At 57.0% G+C, this 18,184-nt stretch overlaps 1 protein-coding gene and 1 long non-coding RNA gene across 3 annotated transcripts in view; one reads left to right on the forward strand and one right to left on the reverse strand.

Annotated features, from left to right (window-relative positions):
* The window catches only part of CHST8 (carbohydrate sulfotransferase 8), a 66,408-nt gene extending 58,114 nt beyond the window's left edge, over positions 1 to 8,294 (forward strand). The window contains exons 3-4 of the mRNA XM_077754683.1: positions 6,112 to 6,149; positions 6,705 to 8,294. Of these exons, the coding sequence (XP_077610809.1) occupies positions 6,112 to 6,149; positions 6,705 to 7,814 (1,148 nt within the window). The 3' untranslated portion in view covers positions 7,815 to 8,294. The remainder of the gene's footprint in view (positions 1 to 6,111; positions 6,150 to 6,704) is intronic.
* LOC144223885 (uncharacterized) overlaps positions 149 to 18,184 on the reverse strand; it is a 23,230-nt gene continuing 5,194 nt past the window's right edge. The window contains exons 2-5 of one of the 2 annotated variants that reach the window (XR_013332855.1): positions 15,228 to 15,357; positions 10,978 to 11,129; positions 1,786 to 2,043; positions 149 to 306 (exon numbers count right to left, since the gene is read on the reverse strand). This is a non-coding gene — a long non-coding RNA (uncharacterized LOC144223885). The remainder of the gene's footprint in view (positions 307 to 1,785; positions 2,044 to 10,977; positions 11,130 to 15,227; positions 15,358 to 18,184) is intronic. The other variant, XR_013332856.1, reaches the window with a different exon arrangement.

Genomic DNA, 18,184 nt, shown 5'->3' on the forward strand with positions numbered 1-18,184 from the left:
TGCCCTGCCCGGGGGCACTCCCAGCCTGGCTCCTGCCTCTCCCCGAGGTCCACACTCTGACCTCAGAGCAGCTGGGATCCCTGTCTCCCTGCCCTGGGCCCCGGCCAGCAGAGGCGGGCACGGCTGTGCACAGAGCCCAAGCAGAGAATTTAATGAGTCGGATTTTCCTGTGATCACAAGTGAGAATTTAAGACCCTTCTGTGAGGCTTCTTCCATCTGAATTCTGTGCCTTGAGTCCAGGCTGCCCTCTAATTGCTGACTGTGTTTAAACTTCAGTTTTGCATCTCATCTGCATGAATTAACAACCTGCCCAGAGGAAGGGAGCAGCTCACAATGAGGCATCACAGAGGCCGATGGTGGGGGTTGGGGGTGAGTTGCCCCTCAAAAGGGCAGAGCCTGAGCTGGTGGGAGAAGAGCCAGGGAGGTGTGGCCGCCTTGGGGCCACAGGCCTGGCCTGGTGCCCCACAGATGGCAAGGGAGGCGGCCAGTTGGGTGCATTATAGATCTGACCACACAGCCTAGGTGGTGGGGACAGGCTGCCAGACCCAGCTGGAGAAGCTCCTCCAGGGGCAGGTCTCAGTCCAAGCAGCGCCACCCTTTTGACAAGCATTTATTGAGCTCCTGCTGTGTGCTGTGTGCTGGGCATTTTGCCAGACTGTCCCACACAGACAAATAAGACATGGTCCTTGCCCAAGAACATCGAGAACACGATCTACTGATCAGCTGGGGACATGTTTTCTCCGCCAGGCTGTTCCTGCCCTGCCTCCAGAGTGCCCTTAAAGCCCACTCCCTGAAGTCACCTTACCCCCTGTTATGGGTTGAACTGTGTACCCTTCCCCAAATTATGTTGAAGTCCCAACCCCTGGGACCAGTGAATATGACCTTATAGAGTCTTTGCAGATGTGATTAAGTTAAGATGAGGTCATTAGTGTGGGTTCTAATTCAAAATGACTGGTGTCCTTTGAAGAAGAGGAGAAGTGAGAGCCACAAACAATGTGAAGATGGGGACAGAGGCTGGTAGCCACAAGCCAGGGAACGTCTGGGGCTGTCAGACACTAGAAGAGGCTGTGGGGGCAACACAGCCCTGCCAACACCTTCATTTCAGACATACAGCCTCCAGAACTTTGAGAGAATTAAATGTTTGTTATTTTAAGCCACCCAGTTTGGTGGTGCTTTGTTACCACAAGCCCTAAAAAATTATTATACCCCTTGCGATAGTTAATTTGGTGTCAACTTGACCAGGCTATAGTGCCCAGATGTTTGGTCAAACACCAGTCTAGATGTTACTGTGAAGGTATGTTTTTAGATGTAATGAATATTTAAGTCAGTAGACTTTGAGTATAGCGGATTACCCATAATGTGGGTGGGCCTCATCCAGTCAGTTGAAGGCCTTAAGAGAAAAGACTGAGGATCTCCAAGGAGGAGGGAATTCTGCCTCCAGGTGACCCTCAGACTCGGCCTACAGCATGGTCTCTTCCCTGCATCTCCAGCATGCAGATTTTGTTGTTACCAGCCCCCACAATTGCATGAGCCAATTGCTTAAAATAAATCCCCCCATATACATATCTGAGTCATGGAGGACGAATTGAGCCCCTCATTCAGAGCCCTTCTGTGCCCCCTATGGATTGGGGCCTGGTAGCTCCCTCAGGGCTTCCTCCCTGGACACCAGTGAGCAGCACACCCTCCTGGCTCAGTTTCTCCTGCCGGCATCCCTGACTCACACCTGTGTCTCATCACCACCGCGTGAGAACCTCTATGCTACCAGCTGCCTCATGGCGCAGAGACCTTGGTCACAGCACATGTGTTCGGGGCGGGAGCTACTACTCTCTAAGTAGGATGTAAACAGCAGAGCAGGGCAACACTGTTCATCCACCAGACACGTCTGCCAGGGACTCTGGGGTGGGACCGAAGCTTGGACTCCATGTCTCACACATGGGGGAAAACCAAGATGCAGTGGGGGGCCTCGTTTTCAGTGTCTTCCCTGGCTCAGGCCGGCCAGAAAGCCTTGGATGTTTCCTGGCCTGATGGGCAGCAGAAGCGGACCTGTGGACAGACAGAACAGATGGTCATGGCCACACAGACACGGCCACCAGAAGATCCAAGATATGGAAAAGGGGCCAAGGAAACAGTTCGGTGATGCTCTGAGGGTCCACAACCACAAGCCCAACACCGCACAGAGCAGGGAGTGTGGACTCCCACCCATGCCCCGTGGCCCTCCTGGCCCCTTCCATTCTCCCATCTGTTTCCCTTTGCAGCTCTGACTCCTCCAGGACAGCCCTGCCTGCCTGCCCCCAGGCCACAGCGTTCAAAGCAGCAGGACCTTCTCCCCACTATCAGGACCCGGGACTGAGATTTGAGCAGCCAGAATAGCAGTCACTGTCCTCAAACATGACCGACCAAGGGTTCATGTGGCACTTCCAGCACTTTCTAGGGACTTGGGTCCTGTTTTGACTCATGTCAGTGTCACCAGTCTACACAGCCTGACCCCCAGTGGGTCCTGGGCATCAGAGATTAGGACTTTTGGATTGAACCCAGCAGGTGTCTCTCCTGTGACTCGGAGAGGAGGAGGCAGCAGCCCACATGACCATGAAAGTCCCCTCCGCAGCTCTGCTCCAGACCCAGGCTTCACAGCCTAATTATAAGAAACTGGCCACGTACACCCTCATCAGGCTTTGCCTTCCTTTGGCAGGTAAACAGCAAGCTTTCAGCCAAACACTCAGAAGAAAACCCTCAGCCAATGAAGAGTTCACAGTGTGGAGCCCACTTGGCAGTCTCAATAACTCATGCCTTGTTTATTCTCAACAATGCTCACTCTTACTGTACAGTGTGTGTTTCATCCACTCTGCAAATGTCATCTGTCCAGAAAGAGAAAGTGGTTGTTTTTTCCTTACCGTGCAGGGGACGGAGCTCCCTTACAGATTGTTAACATTATGTTGAAAGGAGAAGACAGGTAACTCAGACGCTGAATGTGGAGCATGTACATGACCGGCCTTGGGATTCCTCTGCCGCAGGGTGGGGGTGAGGGAGACAGCGGAGGCATGTGGCAGCACTGGTGACATCAGATGGACAAGGAGGCTAAGGGATGTGGCTTGTGTTGCTCAGCAAGCCCACTGTTTTTATCTGATTGCATGTTCATTCGAGGGCTTGGAAGGGGCTGGTGGTGATTATATTGTAGCCAAGTGCCCCCCGCCCCCCAACACACACACACACACACAAATCCTCCATGGCACTGAGTCTGATGGCTCCTGGTGCCAATACCTTCTTCGTGGAGGCAGCAGAGGCAGGACCCTTAACTGCCTTTCCCTGGTCACTCCACAGAGCTGTCCAGCGTCCTGAAGTGCAGCCCGCTGAGGGGTATGCAGACCCCAGCCTCAAGGCACCCAAGACAGCCTCACTTGCTCAGAGCAAGGGGTGATCTTTGTTTTGGCCTTTATCCAAGCAGTGCATGGAAGAATAGCTTCCTCCACAGAAAAAGTAGGGCCGGGGGCCCCTGGCAGTGGGGCGAGCCTGTTACATATCCTTCATTAACTTCCTGTCTTTCTTCCAAAATGGCATATGGAAAAAGGGTCAGTCTTTGCCAAATGAGCTGCAGTAAGTTTAAAGGTTGAGAACATACAGCTTGTGGAAAACTCGGGCCCCACATAAGATCTGTTGTTGGGTTTTCCACAAGACAATTATTCTTGTCAGAGGGGACAATTGCAGCCGAGTTGGCTTTCCTGGGTAAAAGTGGCCAAGAGGCCAGGGACTCTGTCCATCCCGAGCTCTGTCCAGCAGGGATGTTCTCTCCAGCCTTCAAGTGGGCCAACCTCGAAACTCCCTTGAGGCTCACCACCCTTCTGTCTAGTCTGCACGGAGGAAATGGGACAGGTCCCACAGCCCGCCACCCTCCAGGCTGTGAGGACAGCGCCAGTGGGAGGTCGCAGCTGTGAGGGCTGACATCCCCATGAGCACATCCTTGCCCGGCTCCACCGGCTGGCAGGGTGCCTTTTGAGAGTGGCTTTTGAGTCCCACTCTTGGCCAAATCTGGCATGACTCATTTGCTCTAGAAAAGGAATATAAATAAGTGCCACCGGACCTTGACAAGTTGACGGGATTGACAAGCAGAGTAAATTCCCGTATCTGAGACTCTGAGGAGGAGAGGTGATTTAGCAGAGCCAGCTGCCGTCACCAGAAGAAAATAATTAAGGAAACCCAGCAGTGTGGAGGAAAACTGAATGTGTGGCAGGTCCCTTCTGGGGAAGGGATCTGTGATCACTGGCTGCAGGAGGAAACCCTCATGTGTCAGAAAGAAAGGAGCTCGAGAAGCTCAGGCTGGAATGAGGGGGGAGCAGGGTAGAGGCAGGAGGGAAGTAGGCTCTGGGATGAGAAGGGGACCCTGATGAGGGACTCAATTTGAAAAGACTCCCATCTCAGGGTCAAGTACCCACTGCATGCCCCAAGGGGTGCAGCTGGTTCTATGCAGGGCTCCCCCTTAGCCTCTGTGGAAGAGTCTATCCTGCTTCAGGGCTCTCCCACCTGTACACATACTGCTTATGCTTGAAGATGCCCAGGAAGGCAAGGACACTCTGTCCTCTGCCCAGGGAAGGGCACACCCTTGTTCCCAGCACAAAGGGATCAAAAAGAAGTATTGCAACAAAAGAAACATGCAAAGTGCCCAAGTTCCACCTTTGTGCCACTTTTGGAACTCAAAGAAGTTCCCAGTAGGACCTGGGAATGTCGACTGTCCAGCCCAGGGGTGACCTTATGTCCCCACCTCCTCGCTAGCTGGTGAATGAAGGAGACGTATAAGCACATCCTCAGACTGACTGGTATGAGGTCAGGGTCATAGCAGTGGCTGAACCTGTAAGACTGGACCTCATGGAGAAATCGGCAGAGTTCCTGGGTCAGGGACAGAGGACCTGGATGTCCTCTCAGCAGCTGGGCTCCAGGCACTGGGCCTATGCCAAGTATACAGAGGCAGCAGGGGACATCTCGCACACACAGCCCAGCAGCAGCCAGAACAGGTGTACCCCATTGTGCCAACTGGAAGTTCAAATCTTCACTTGTTTAAAGGGTGCCTGGTTCAGATTGTGACTGTGGCCTTTGACAAAGCCTCAGAGTAGAAACAGCGACTTACATGGTGCGAGACCTAGAAGAGCCCCTGATGCCTCAGTGACCAGGCAGGGATGGGGAAGGAGGCTAAGATTCCTAAATAAGTTCCCCCAAAGGAAATTCTCTTGTTTTCCTAGGACTTCCCTCAAAACAAACCAGAGTATGAAGCAGAATCCTCTCCTCTGACCAAAGGTTCATTTCCCCAGAGCCTGTTATCCTGGATGACTTTGGCCCCCGCCAAGCTAAAGGGAAGAGGGGGGACATTGTGGAGTGTGGTCAGCAATGCACCGATCTGTCTCCATCTCCCTCCAATGCCAAGGGCTTGCTGGACAATCACCCCCATGCCTGGGCTCTGCTCAGCCCTTTGGGGGAGACTAGGGTAAGCAGATGTGGCCAGCTCATGCCAGAGCCCCAGGGTCAGCTGAGTTGGCCAAAATTTTGAAGTAGGTGCTGAGGTTAGAGGACTTCCCAGAGCAAGTGGGGAGGCACTCATCCAAAGGAAGGCATGTGTTCCACTCCCAGGCCTGTGTGTGCAAAGGTGTGGGTAGAAGTGTGTGGGATTCCAAGTACAGAAAGTCCACATCGACTAGATCGAGGGCATAGAGAGGGGATGGACAAAGCTTTCCATGGCTTAATGACAGTGTGAGGTTGTGAGGGGGTGTGGAGCAGTCCTGTGAGGTTCCTGGCTGTTCCACTGAGCAGATGTGTGGGTACACCTGGACAGGACACCTTTTGAGACATTCCAGGTCACTTCGGGAGGTAAGATACAGACAAGTCATCAGCTGGGAGCCTGTGGGACCGCATCTTGCTGCACCCTCATTTTCCATGTGGGTAGGGGAGTGGAAGGGGACTCGCATTGAGCCATGCCCGTTCCTCTCTGCCCCCCATCCTGAACTACCTTTTCTCAGAGCCCACTGCTAGTACCCTCCAGTCCAGGTATCCACCATCAAGAGCCCATGAGCAGGTCCTTGGAAGCCATGTGGTACTTCTGCTGCTAATACTGTCCTCTCTGCTTTTCAGGAATAAAGTTCAGCATCAGGCCACAGCAGCCCTACAACGTGAGTTCTGAGAGTCCGATAAATCTCAGCACCGGCAGCCTGGGGAAGGTTGGGGAGGGCAGGGGAGAAAATTTGGAGCTCATGTTGAGTTCATTCTTGGAAAGAAAAATGTGTCCGGTCTTTCCCAGGAGCCTTGGGAACAAAGCCCAGGGCTTTGGCCCCATGAATTTCCCTTTGCTGTTGGATGGCGGCTTTGGACTTGTGCTAATAGAGGCAGTAAATTTGAGCCGGGCTCCCCAGGCCACCAGCTCCCTCCCTGCTCGCCTCGCCAGGTGGAGGTTCCTGGGAGGCCTGCGCCATCTAGTGGCTGCAAAGACACTTGCACTCTGACCTCAAGGCCATTGCCAGCTAGGGGTGGGGGCTTTTGGGGACTGGACCTAGGCTCAGACCAGAAGGGTCATATCCCACAGGGTCAGCTGGTCTCCTCCTTCACCAGGAAAAACCTCTGGCCACAGAGGGGGCATGAACCCCCTCCATTGTGAGCGCCTGACCTGTGTGACCCTCAGTGCTCAGCTGTCCCGTCCACCGTGATAACCATTTCTCTTCTTGCCCCAGGATCTCCCACCAGGCAGTTCCCAGGATGGTGACTTGAAGTCACCTACGGAGAAGGTCACCCGAGATTTGTCCAGCCAAGCCCCAAAGGGCCTCAACCTGCTGGTACCTGACCGGCCTCAAGCCCCCCTAAACATGGGGGCCCGTCTGCGACCCCGGCAGCGTCGGCGACGGCTGCTTATCAAGAAAACGCCCGCTGCGGCAGCAGCCGTCCCGGCCAACAGCTCAGCCGGTGCCTTTGTGCGGCCGGCGCCCTGGGCCGCGGACGGCCACTGGGTCACCCTGCACCGGAGCCAGCAGGAGCGCAAGCGGGTGATGCGAGAGGCGTGCGCCAAGTACCGCGCGAGCAGCAGCCGCAGGGCGGTCACGCCCCGCCACGTGTCCCGCATCTTCGTGGAAGACCGCCACCGCGTGCTGTACTGCGAGGTGCCCAAGGCGGGCTGCTCCAACTGGAAGCGGGTGCTCATGGTGATGGCCGGGCTGGCCTCCTCCACCGCCGACATCCAGCACAACACCGTGCACTACGGCAGCGCCCTCAGGCGGCTGGACACCTTCGACCGCCAGGGCATCCTTCACCGCCTCAGCACCTACACCAAGATGCTCTTTGTCCGCGAGCCCTTCGAGAGGCTGGTCTCCGCCTTCCGCGACAAGTTCGAGCATCCCAATAGCTACTACCACCCTGTCTTCGGCAAGGCCATCCTGGCCCGCTACCGGGCCAATGCCTCTCGCGAGGCGCTGCGGACGGGCTCCGGCGTGCGGTTCCCTGAGTTCGTCCAGTACCTGCTGGACGTGCACCGGCCCGTGGGCATGGACATCCACTGGGACCACGTCAGCCGGCTCTGCAGCCCCTGCCTCATCGACTATGACTTTGTGGGCAAGTTTGAGAGCATGGAGGAGGATGCCAACTTCTTCCTGAGCCTCATCCGGGCGCCGCGGAACCTGACCTTCCCCCAGTTCAAAGACCGGCACTCGCAGGAGGCGCGGACCACAGCACAGATCACCCACCAGTACTTCACCCAGCTCTCGGCCCTGCAGAGACAGCGCACCTACGACTTCTACTACATGGACTACCTGATGTTCAACTACTCCAAGCCCTTTGCCGACCTGTACTGATGGGCGGGGCCCGCTGGCCATGAGCGGCCGGCCCCACCCACTCACCTGTCTGCAGAGGCATCCACTCTCCGTGGTCCCTTACCCGAGAGCTGAGACGTACCCAGAGCAACAGGGCTCAGGGGATGTGAGGGGCCGTGGCTGCTCCGTGCCGCTGGCCCGAAGTGGAAGACAGAGGCCCGAGCCTTGGATGGGGACTTTGGCCTTTGTTCCATACCCACTTCCTCACTCCTCAGCTGCGGAAGAGGCCAGGGGCCGAGCAGGACCTCAGGAGTCCCAGCTGCATATACCCAGTTCAGCCAAGAGTCAGGATGACCAGGGAATTCTGAGGCCCAGAGGAGGAGGGCCCCAGCGGTAAGGGATTTCCTGCAGTCCCTTAGCCATTGCCTTGTACCAAACCACGTGGTTTGCAGCTTTTCTATGACCCAGGGGGGAGGTTCCCTTGGAATGAGGTTCCAAATAAAGCACATGGTTTCCAGAGTAGCGGTGTGTACGCTTTGTGTTGGTACGGAAATGCACAGACCCTTCCCCAAGCTGTGGGGACTCTGTCTCCCTCCCCAGGACGGCCAGAGCCAGGCACCTGCGAGCCCCGCCCAGGGGAGCCCGGGGTGGGCGTGGCCTGTGTGAGCCCGGAGCTCCCAGTAACCTCCCACTGTCTCCTGAGGCCAAGACTCCATCAACAGGGTTCTCTGTTCTCAGTACCAGCACATTCATCATGAAAGGAGCAAATAGACCCATCCCTGTGGAGGCCCCCTGGAGTCCCTTTTGTCACTTTGTGGGGGCCCCCTGAGGACTGCCAGAGCTCTCTGGGCAACCCCACGGGTCAACGTGGCACTGTACAGTGGGTCTCAGTGGGTGCGGCATTTCTGGGTGGGGAGTGATGCTATCCCTCTCGCCAAGCAGGGCTTTATCTCTGTCATCTGCAGACCCCATGACCTTGGCCTTGACCCCTGGCTCCATTCACCTGTCCAGACCACCTTAGAGCTTTCAGGACTGCCCACCCCTGGGGGATCATGCTCTGGGGGAGGAGCAGGAGAAGCCCATGGGGGGCGGGGGACATCTCCAGAAGTGTACATTTTCACACACAGAACTGGCTCTGAGATGGTCAAAAGCCAGGGTGATTCTTGAAAGCATGTTGGAGCTTTGAGCGAGGCTGTGGCCGTGCCTGTTGGGGGTCCTGTGTGTAACAGAAACTGCTGCCTGTTTGTAAAGGTCTGTGCCAGCCTCTGCAGCGTGCCCTCTGACTCTCTCTCCGCGGCTCTCCCCCGGAGACTGCTCTCAGGCAGCTTCCGTTTGCTGGGGGAGCCTGGCCGGGGCCCAGGAGGAGGTGGGCATGCTGCTGGAGCCCAGCCAGGCTCACTCGGGCATGTGCTGCTCCACCCCCTTCGTGCTTCCACCAGGGGCTCTGGAAACTTATAAAAGTGGGACAAGGAACTGAGGCTGCCTCCCACCTGCTTGGGGTCACATGCATCCAGGAACCCCGAACAGGATGAATCCCCCCGCTACCAGGTTCCAGTTGGAGGGGCTCAGAGAGGTGAGAAGGAGCCTGTGGTCAGGGCCTGAGGGGCTCTCGGGTATGGAGCTGGGGAGACAGGTGCCTAGAGAGGCTAACCTGGCCCTTTGCCAAGGCCACGTCAGTATGAGAGGAGGCAGGGAAGGGCTTGGCTCAGGAACACTCCTGCACTGTGGTGCTTGCGAAGGGAGATGGAAGTCACCACGTAAAACTGGTGTCTCTGGTCACGGATGCCTCTGGTGAAGCCTGAGGCAGTGTCGCCGTGTCATCTGGTCAGCAAGGGGACACCTGGGAACCCAACTTGGGCAGCCTGCAGGGCACTTTACTCACTGCTGCTGCTTGGAGACAATTCAGATCGCCATGGGACCATCCGCCCACGGTGTGTGTGTGTGTGTGTGTGTGTGTGTGTGTGTGTGTGTGTGTGTGCGCATGCGCGGGGGTGGGGGGGATGTGTGTGGGAAATGGGAGCAGAAAAAGACATCTTGACTCCTGCCATCGCTCAGACCAGGCTGGGTTGGGCAGATGTATACATACAACACATCCATCAAAGAGGGACTTTCCTTCTGGGTGGTGACAGTCCAGGCAATGATCACAATGACCGCTTGACAGCCCCCAACATGACCTCCAGCTGCAGGCCAGAGACCCCAGCCCTGAGACCTCACCCTGCATCCACTGAGGTGAGGCTGAACCCCAACCCCAGACTCAAGCCTCATATAGCCCGAGAGCTTGAGGACAGCGGACTCAACTGCCAACACAGGAACGAGTGTGGGTGTTTCTTTGGGGCTGTGTGTCCATGTGGGTGTTTGGGTGGGTGGGCAGCAGGGTGGAGTGGTTCCTCCTGGGGCCTGTGGGTCCCAGAGACCCTGGAGTCCCCTGGGAAGGGGGGGATGTGAAATCCAGCCAGGTGGCCACGGGGGAGACTCAGGCACCTCTGGCCTCTGACACGTGGCCGAGCCTTTCTCCTCCCCACGTCCCCACAGACCAGGCTACACACCCGGGGGCCCAGGACAGACGTGGTGAGGCAGAGGTGGAGAGTCTGCCAGCACCCATGGCCCCTCCCGTGCCTTTGCCAACCTTATCCTCTGGGTTGAGCCCACCGGAGGGGCTGGAGCCCCAGGAGAACCCCAGGGCCAGGAAGTGGCCTGCCCTCGCTCCCCCAGCTCCCAGGCCTAGGCCTTTTCTCCCCGGGGAGCGCCCATGCCTCCTCAAGGGGACTTCCTCCTGGTGTCTCCCCACCACCCCAGGGCTGGGCGTCGGGGGCTCAGGGAGACCATGGGCCTCAGAACAGACCCAGTAGTCTCCGGGACCTGGGGGCACATAGTGTGGGGCCGAACAGGGCTGAAATGATGCTGCCCCCTGCAGGGAGGCGGGGGGAGGGGCTGTGCTGACGGCACAGTGATGCTAGAGGAAGAGTAAACACGCACCCTGGAGCAGACTCACGGGGAGGGGTGGGGCGTGGAGGGAGTGTTAGCCTCGCAGCTCCTGCTGGGCGGATCCACTGCTCAAGCTGGGGGGAGGGGGGGTTGAAGGCAAGGGGAGGGGGAGGGGAGGAGAGCATGGGAGAGCCCTGAGCTCTGCTCCACCCTGTTGGCCCGGCCTGCTGCGCCCTGACTTCACGGGGCCCAGAAGGGCCTTTATGTACAGGGGTCTCACCTGTGAGGTGGCAGCAGAGGGTACCCAGGAGTCCGCTGGGCTGGGGCCGCTCCGGCACAGGTGCTCCTGTCCCCTCCCTCGCCTGTGGGCCTGCCTCCTGAAGCGAAGGGGGAGAGAGCAGGCTGCAGGCAGCTCCCCAAAGCACATGAAACCTAGGGCAAGTGGCAAGGGTCAGAGGTCAGAAGCGAGTCATTCCAACCCAGGGGTGCCTAGGGCCTGCTGTATCAAGCGCGGAGGCGGGCCAGGCTGTGCTGGCCTCTCCGGTAACTGCCCCCATAGACGCCCTCCCAGCAGCCCTGGCCATGCGCCTCGCCCTACTTTATAGGTGAGGAGACTGAAGCCCAGAGAGTTTGCTAGAACTGCATAGGAACGGGACCTGGAGCTGGGATCCCACCCACGCGGTGGGGCTGGGACCCCTCACTCTGTGCCATCACCGCGCCCCCGCCCCCCAGGACTGTGCGGTACCGGCTTGGGCGCTGCGATGACGCTGGTCTCCGCCCGCAAGGGCAGCACTCGGCCACGAGGGGACGCTAAGTCCTCGCTCTTGAGCAGCGGCCCGGGCTTCCCCAGCCCGCCCACAAGGTGGCAGCAACGCTCCGGCCGCGCAGCTCCAGGCGCGGTGGCGAATCCCTGCCCCGCAGGAGACCGGTCCCCAGCCTGCCCCCGGAGTCGGAGTCGGAGTCTGTCCGTCTTCTGCCCTTTCTCCCCCGTGGAGTCATGGGGGTCCTGCCTCTCCAGATATCGCTGGGCAGACCCCCAAAAGCCACCTCCAGAGGACCCACCGGCCCTAACTCCGTAAACAGGCCCAGTCTCCCCACCCCCCACCAGGCTTACCTCACATGGGCCTAATGGGGCCCCAAGGACCCGGGATTCTCTAGAAAGGACAGACCCAGGGAGGACACGGAGCTTGGAAGGGCCATGTATCACCACGGGTGAGGAGGGAGCTGCCACTATCCTTGCCGGCTCCATTCCTGTCTCTGGAGGCAGCCTTAGACGGGGGTGGATCTTGACCTGCCTCAGGACCTTGAACACTGCCTTACTCCCCTGGCAAACCCCACACCAGCCAGCCCCCCTCTAGCCCGACCACCACACTGCAGGAGGAAATGATAACTCTCAAGAGCACAAACCCCACTGGGCCATTAGCTACCTGCTGTGTTCATTCTCCTCTCCCCCCCGGGGTGACCTCAGCACCCATGTATGTGACACACTCGCGCAGGTGTGCACACACACGCACCTATCCTCGTGAACACACACACAGACACAGAGAGGAGGATGCATACACATGCTTGTGAACTCACACCTACTCACACACACAGACCCGGGTGCACATGGGCAGACACACACCCACACACTGACGCAGACACACACGGAAAGATGCACAGCTGATGGCGTGCCTCTCACTGCGATGAAGTAAACAGGAAGGACCGGAAAGCCCCTCGCTGTCTCTGTTGGGCTCTCCTTCCTGCCCTGTGGAAGCCAGCCCTCCCTCACTCCTGGATCCAAGCCCTTTGTCTCTCTGTCAGAGACACTGCTCACACACTTACCCCTCCTTCCCTACCGACAACCCATGTTTAAAGAAGAAGAAACCAGGGGCGCCTGGGTGGCTCAGTTGGTTAAGCGGCCAACTTCGGCTCAGGTCATGATCTCGCAGTTCGTGAGTTCGAGCCCGGCGTCGGGCTCTGTGCTGACAGCTCAGAGCCTGGAGCCTGCTTCTGATCCTGTGTCTCCTCTCTCTGCACCTCCCCTGCTCATGCTTTGTCTCTCTGTCTCTCAAAAATAAATAAACGTTTAAAAAAATCTTTTAAAAAAAAAGAAGAAGAAGAAGAAAAAGCCAGGGGCTCCTGGGTGGCTCAGAGGTTAAGCATCAGACTCTTGATGTCAGCTCAGGCCATGATCTCATGATTTGTGAGTTCAAGCCCCACATTGGCCTCTGCACTGATGGTGCCGAGCCTGTTGGGGATTCTCTCTCTCTTTCTCATTCTGCCCCTCCCCAACTTGTGCTCTCTCTCAAAATAAATAAATAAACTTAAAAAAATAAAGAAAGAAATGACAAAGCCATAGCCCCACCTCCCCTCCAGCTCTTGCCGTATTTCTGGCACCTCCTGCCCAGCAAAATGCGCCTGGCGGCCCTATGCCTCCACTGGCCTTTCACTCTGGACCTGCCGTGATCTGCCCTCCAGTCCAACCGCCCGTGGAATGAAACGGCTTGCTTCCATGCCTTCAACTATCCCATCTTCTGAATTTGACACATTGTCTTCACTTGCCCTGGACGGGCTCAGCGGTCTCACATCCATATGACCCCTGACCTCTAGACCCCCACAGAGGGGGCCAACAGCCTAGCCCTCACCTCTGTTGGCAAGTGTAAGGGCACGTTCCTCCCAGCCCCAAATTTCTCCCCTGCAGGCCTCCCGGCCCCAGGCTTCCCGTCTCAGCCCTCCCCCCTTGCATCAGCCGGGACTCTCCCCTTCACCATCGTTCTCTCTGCCCCCCAGTCCTGAGTCCACGTGTTGCCCTCCCCCTCCAGCGCCGTCATCTTAACCCAAGCCACTGACATCTCCTGCCTAGGCTCTTGAAGCAAAAATAAACAATCATGGTATTCACTGGCTTACCAGGAGCTGCTCTAAGCATTGTATGCCTATTAGCTTATGTAATCCTTACTGCAATCCTGTAAGCTAGATACAGGGTTCATTTTTACAGATGAGGAAACCGAGACACAGAGAGGTTGAGGAACTTGCCCAAGCCCACACAGCTATTAAGAGGATGTTCCAGGATTCAAACCCCGGCAGTTTGGCCCTGGTGTCCACCTGGTGCGATCCTGCTTTTCGCACAGCGTGGAGGTCAGAGCTGGGCTCTCCTAGACCTGTGTGGTGGATGGAGGGAAGGGGACAGAGAGGGTGGCCCAAGGGATCTAGGATGGACAAGAAGGAAGGGCTGCTGGACGCAGGTAAGGTGGGAGTTGGGAATCTGTGAGCTTGGAGATGATGTGGTTTCCTGTGGTGACAAAGGCAGACGGTGACCAGGGATGGGAGTCGGTGGCTGGCCAGGATGGGCAGAGGGGAAGGTTACTGGACAGAGATGCCCTCAGTTCCAGAACTGGCAGACGAGTCATGTCCCACAGACATAGCCTCTTCACCTCCTCGGGGGTCTGATGATGCCACCATCCTACACCCGTTTTGCCACCTAACCCAATGAGATCATGCCCGTCACTTGGAACAGCCTGTGTCTGCCCGACTATGCTCCGTGACTGTCTGGCTCAGCCGCTCTGCCTGGGGAGGTGGCGACTGCCAGGGCCGCAAGTCAGGCCTCTCCTTGGGGTCCAGAGCGGGGGATCCGGGGACGAGGGGTGGCAACCAGGGCTGCTGCCGCCTGCACCTGACCCAGGTGCACCAAGGGAGGGTCCCACAGACCCAGCGGGGAGAGAGAACCTGGCGGGCAGGGCGGGCGGGGCGGGCGGGTGCAGGCCAGGAGGGAAAGCCACATTCTTACTCTGCAAGCCCATGTGCTGAATTTTACTTTTCCTTTTATTTATTTCTTCTTCTTAAATCCTGTTTCTCTCCCTGAGGCATCTAATCTATTATTTAACATTGGATTGTACGATTGAAACTCCCAGGCAAATTGAAAATTATTTGTGTTTGAGGTTTCAGGCATGAGGCTGAGGCAACCCTTTCTGGGAGATCCTGGGTACCGGGGTGAAGGAGAAGACCCCGCAGCCCTGCTCCTTCAAGGGGCCCGGGTGTAGCAGGGGGGTCCGCAAGCCCCAGCAGGCCCGGCCCGGCGGCGCTCAGCCTTTGCGCACCCAGACCCCGCAGCTCAGGGGTCATTAATCTCCATGCGGCATTTCACTTGGGAAACGCTGTCAACACCTCCCACTGGCCAAAGTCCTCATAGGCCACGAAGGTGCAATCAGTCACCCCAGCCCCGTGCCCACCCCGGGGGAAAGGCCTCGGTCACAAGAGAATTAATGACACGGGGACAGGGGCTCACCATCATTTTTCAGGGGTTAGGCTCTCCCAGAATTGCAGCCAGGGTTGCTGGCCTAATGGGGTCCCCAGGGGTGAACTGAGGTGGGGGGAAACCAAGGGGCGGGGCTCCGGGTGGGGCTGAAGTCTGATGGGCTTTAAGAAGGGGAGAGATGTGGTCACGTTTGCACAGCAGGAAGGACCATTAATGAGGCCGGGAGGCCATCAGTGTGCATCCATTCCATGTTTTCTGAGCGATCACAGGTGTCAGGTGCTGTGCGAGGCACTCACTGTGAGCACGTGGGATGGCACACGTCTTCTCCCGGCCCAGAACCAGGGTCCAGCGTCAGGGATGATGGCGAGGCTCAGGGGTCCCCCACACGGCCCTTGGCCACTCAGGTCACTAGAGCCTGCAGGAACACTGGGAGGGGCGGGGATCACAAAGGACCATCCTGGACCAGCCTGCCACCAGCGCCTTCCACAGGTGCTGCCAGGACTCGGAAGTTGTGCCCCCTCAGTCCCTCGCCCCTTTGTGCAGCGACACCCACCCTCCACCCATTATGTCCACCTTTATCTCAGCTCCCGGACACAGTGCCTGGTGCCAGGACTGAGCTGTGACGTGCACTTTTCCATTTCACCTCCTGTGACCCAAAGCCAGGCCTGGGGACCCAGCCTGGCTCCCACTGGGGCCAACAAGGAGCTCATGCTAATATGCTTATATTTCGAGTGAATATAACTTTGCAACCCACAGAGGGAGCACCGTCTTTGCAGAGGCCTCTGGAATATGTGCAAAAGCTTATATCACACACACGCACATGTGCACACACACGCACGCACACACACACACAGCCCTCAGTTTTCAAGGAGGGAATGTAACAGCCACATGTTTAGACACCAACGACAAGGACTGGAACTTTTAACAGCTGGACCCTTTCGGTAACAAGTAGAACAAATCAGTGGCACCAACTGCCGATGAAGGAGGCCCTCCTGAGGGCACACAGCTGGGCAGCAGGACCTCAGAGCCTGGGACCCCAAGTACCACAGGGCTTTTGCTATTGGGCTCTCCCCCCTCTCCCCCTCCCACCCTGTGGGATGTTTCATGCTTCTCTGTCCCATTAGGACCCTCTTTCTTTGCTCTTTCTATGCCCACAGCAGAAACACAGGCGGGGAGCCCGCCGTGGGCCCTGCTTCCCTGGGAGGAACTGGCCCCTCCGTGCCCAGTCCTGACCCCAGGAGGCTCCAATGGCCCCACAGAAATCTGTCCTGAGAAACTGCAGGCAAGGGTACATGAAGGTGTGTGGAAAATGGTCACGGAAGCATGATGTGAACAATCAAAGGTCTGCAAGCAGCCTCAATAGCCCTGAGCAGGGAAATGGTTGGACACAGTGTGATCTGGCTCTGGCTGCCAGCTACACTGTGCCCATTTAGTTAGGAAAGCAGTAGTCCCTTTTGTTCACGCAGCAGATACCTTCTGTGAGACCCACCACGCTCAGTGGAGGGGACACAACAGTGAGCAAGAACAAACCCCTGCTCAGTCTACCTGGGGAGTCTGAGTCTAATGAAATAGTCTCACCCAAAGGTGTAACATCAGGACCCTCAAAGAGCTAGGAAGCATTCCAGACACTGAAATCAGGGAAGGCTTCCCAGAGGAAGTGGCACTGGAGCCAAGATGAGGACAAGTGGGGGGATGGGAAGCATATGTGCAAATGTCCTGTGGTGAAAGATTCTATGAGCAGGCGATGGACAGAAGGAGGTTGCTGCGGCTGGGACAGAGGGGCTGGGGTAGATGCCATGATGTGCCACCCAGGTCCCCTTCAGGGGAAAAAGACTTCCAGTCTCTGGGTTGCTGCTGGCAGATGCCCCACTGCCAGGCCCCTTAAGGGATCACCTGGGCTAAAGACAATTTTCTGCCTAAGGTCACATCACACCCAATGACAAATCAACATCGAAGTAGAAAGTCCCTGCGTCCTCACAACAATTCTGAAGGGCTATCCAATTTCAAACTCCGCACGTGTAGACAGAACAATGGCCCCCCAAAGATGTCCGTTTCCTAATCCCCAAAACTGGTGAATGTGTTGGCTTGCACGTCAAAAGAAATTTTGACATGGATGGATGCATGAATGCCTTCTGATGGCCTCCCGGCCTCATTAATGGTCCTTTCTGCTGTGCAAATGTGACCACATCTCTCCCCTACTCAAAGCCCATCATTCTTCANGTTCCAAAGAAGACTGAACGGCCTAAGCAGGTCTGCTGTGCCAAGGTCGTGCTCTGGTTGGGAAAGAATGGCACTGTGACATTTCAGATGGGACATCTGAGCTGATGCCCCCCAGAGTCTTAAATCTCAAGATTGTCTTGAACCCTCTGAGCCTCTCCCTTCTGAAGGACTAATGCTCCCCTAGTCTTTGACGAAGAGCAGACGTCACTGCTCTGCAAAGACAGTGTGCAGCTCCTCCAGGGTCTGCCGCGCCTCTCCTCCTGGCCACTAGACTTGCAGTCAGGGATCAAGTCACAGCATATCTAGGCCCAGAGAAGTGCTGGGTTTGATAAGGAAGGAACATAACTATAGCCCAAAGGCGCTCCAGGGCTTATAGCCCACAGGTACTGGCAGGAGCCGGAGAGCCCAGGGGGGACTAGATCCTGAAGGAGCTTGGTCCAAGATCACATGACAGGGAGGGGTGGGGGGCAGGCGGAAGCACATAGACTAAAGTAGGGTCGGTGAGCTTCTCAGTATAGAATTCAGTATCCTAGCGAGGGCTACAGGAGTTGGGGCAGAGTGTTCCGGAAGTGTGAACAAAAAAATGTCCCGGCTTCCGTGTTAGATGGTGGAAGGGGTCTCAAAGGGCTTTGCGAATGCTGGAGTGAATGGAGGGCCCAGGAGATAGTAGTCTGTGCTCTTTGGGGGTGCCTGGTGGACACAGTTTNGGGCCAGGGCTGCTGGTGGGAGAGGCTCTCAGAGCAGCAGTGAGGCCAAGGGAACCGCAACCAGAGAGGGCTAGTGGTGGTCCTTCTCCATCGGAAGCACAGAGGCTACGGCTACTGTGGAGAGTGGTCAGGTCAGCGTGGCAGCTAAAGTGGCCGGACCTGTAGAGAGGCGGGGAGCCAGGCGCTAGAACAAGGTGCTCCCTGGGGGCAAAAATAGATGGGAAGCCAACAACAGTGCTACTCAATCGGTACAATCAAAGAAATCAAGAACGCATAATCGGGAGCCTGAGGGTAATCCTCCAAAAAAAAAAAAAAAAAAAAAAAAA

The sequence above is a fragment of the Crocuta crocuta genome, unplaced genomic scaffold (assembly GCF_008692635.1).
Source record: "Crocuta crocuta isolate KB4526 unplaced genomic scaffold, BGI_CrCroc_1.0 scaffold121, whole genome shotgun sequence".
Lineage (NCBI taxonomy): Eukaryota > Metazoa > Chordata > Mammalia > Carnivora > Hyaenidae > Crocuta > Crocuta crocuta.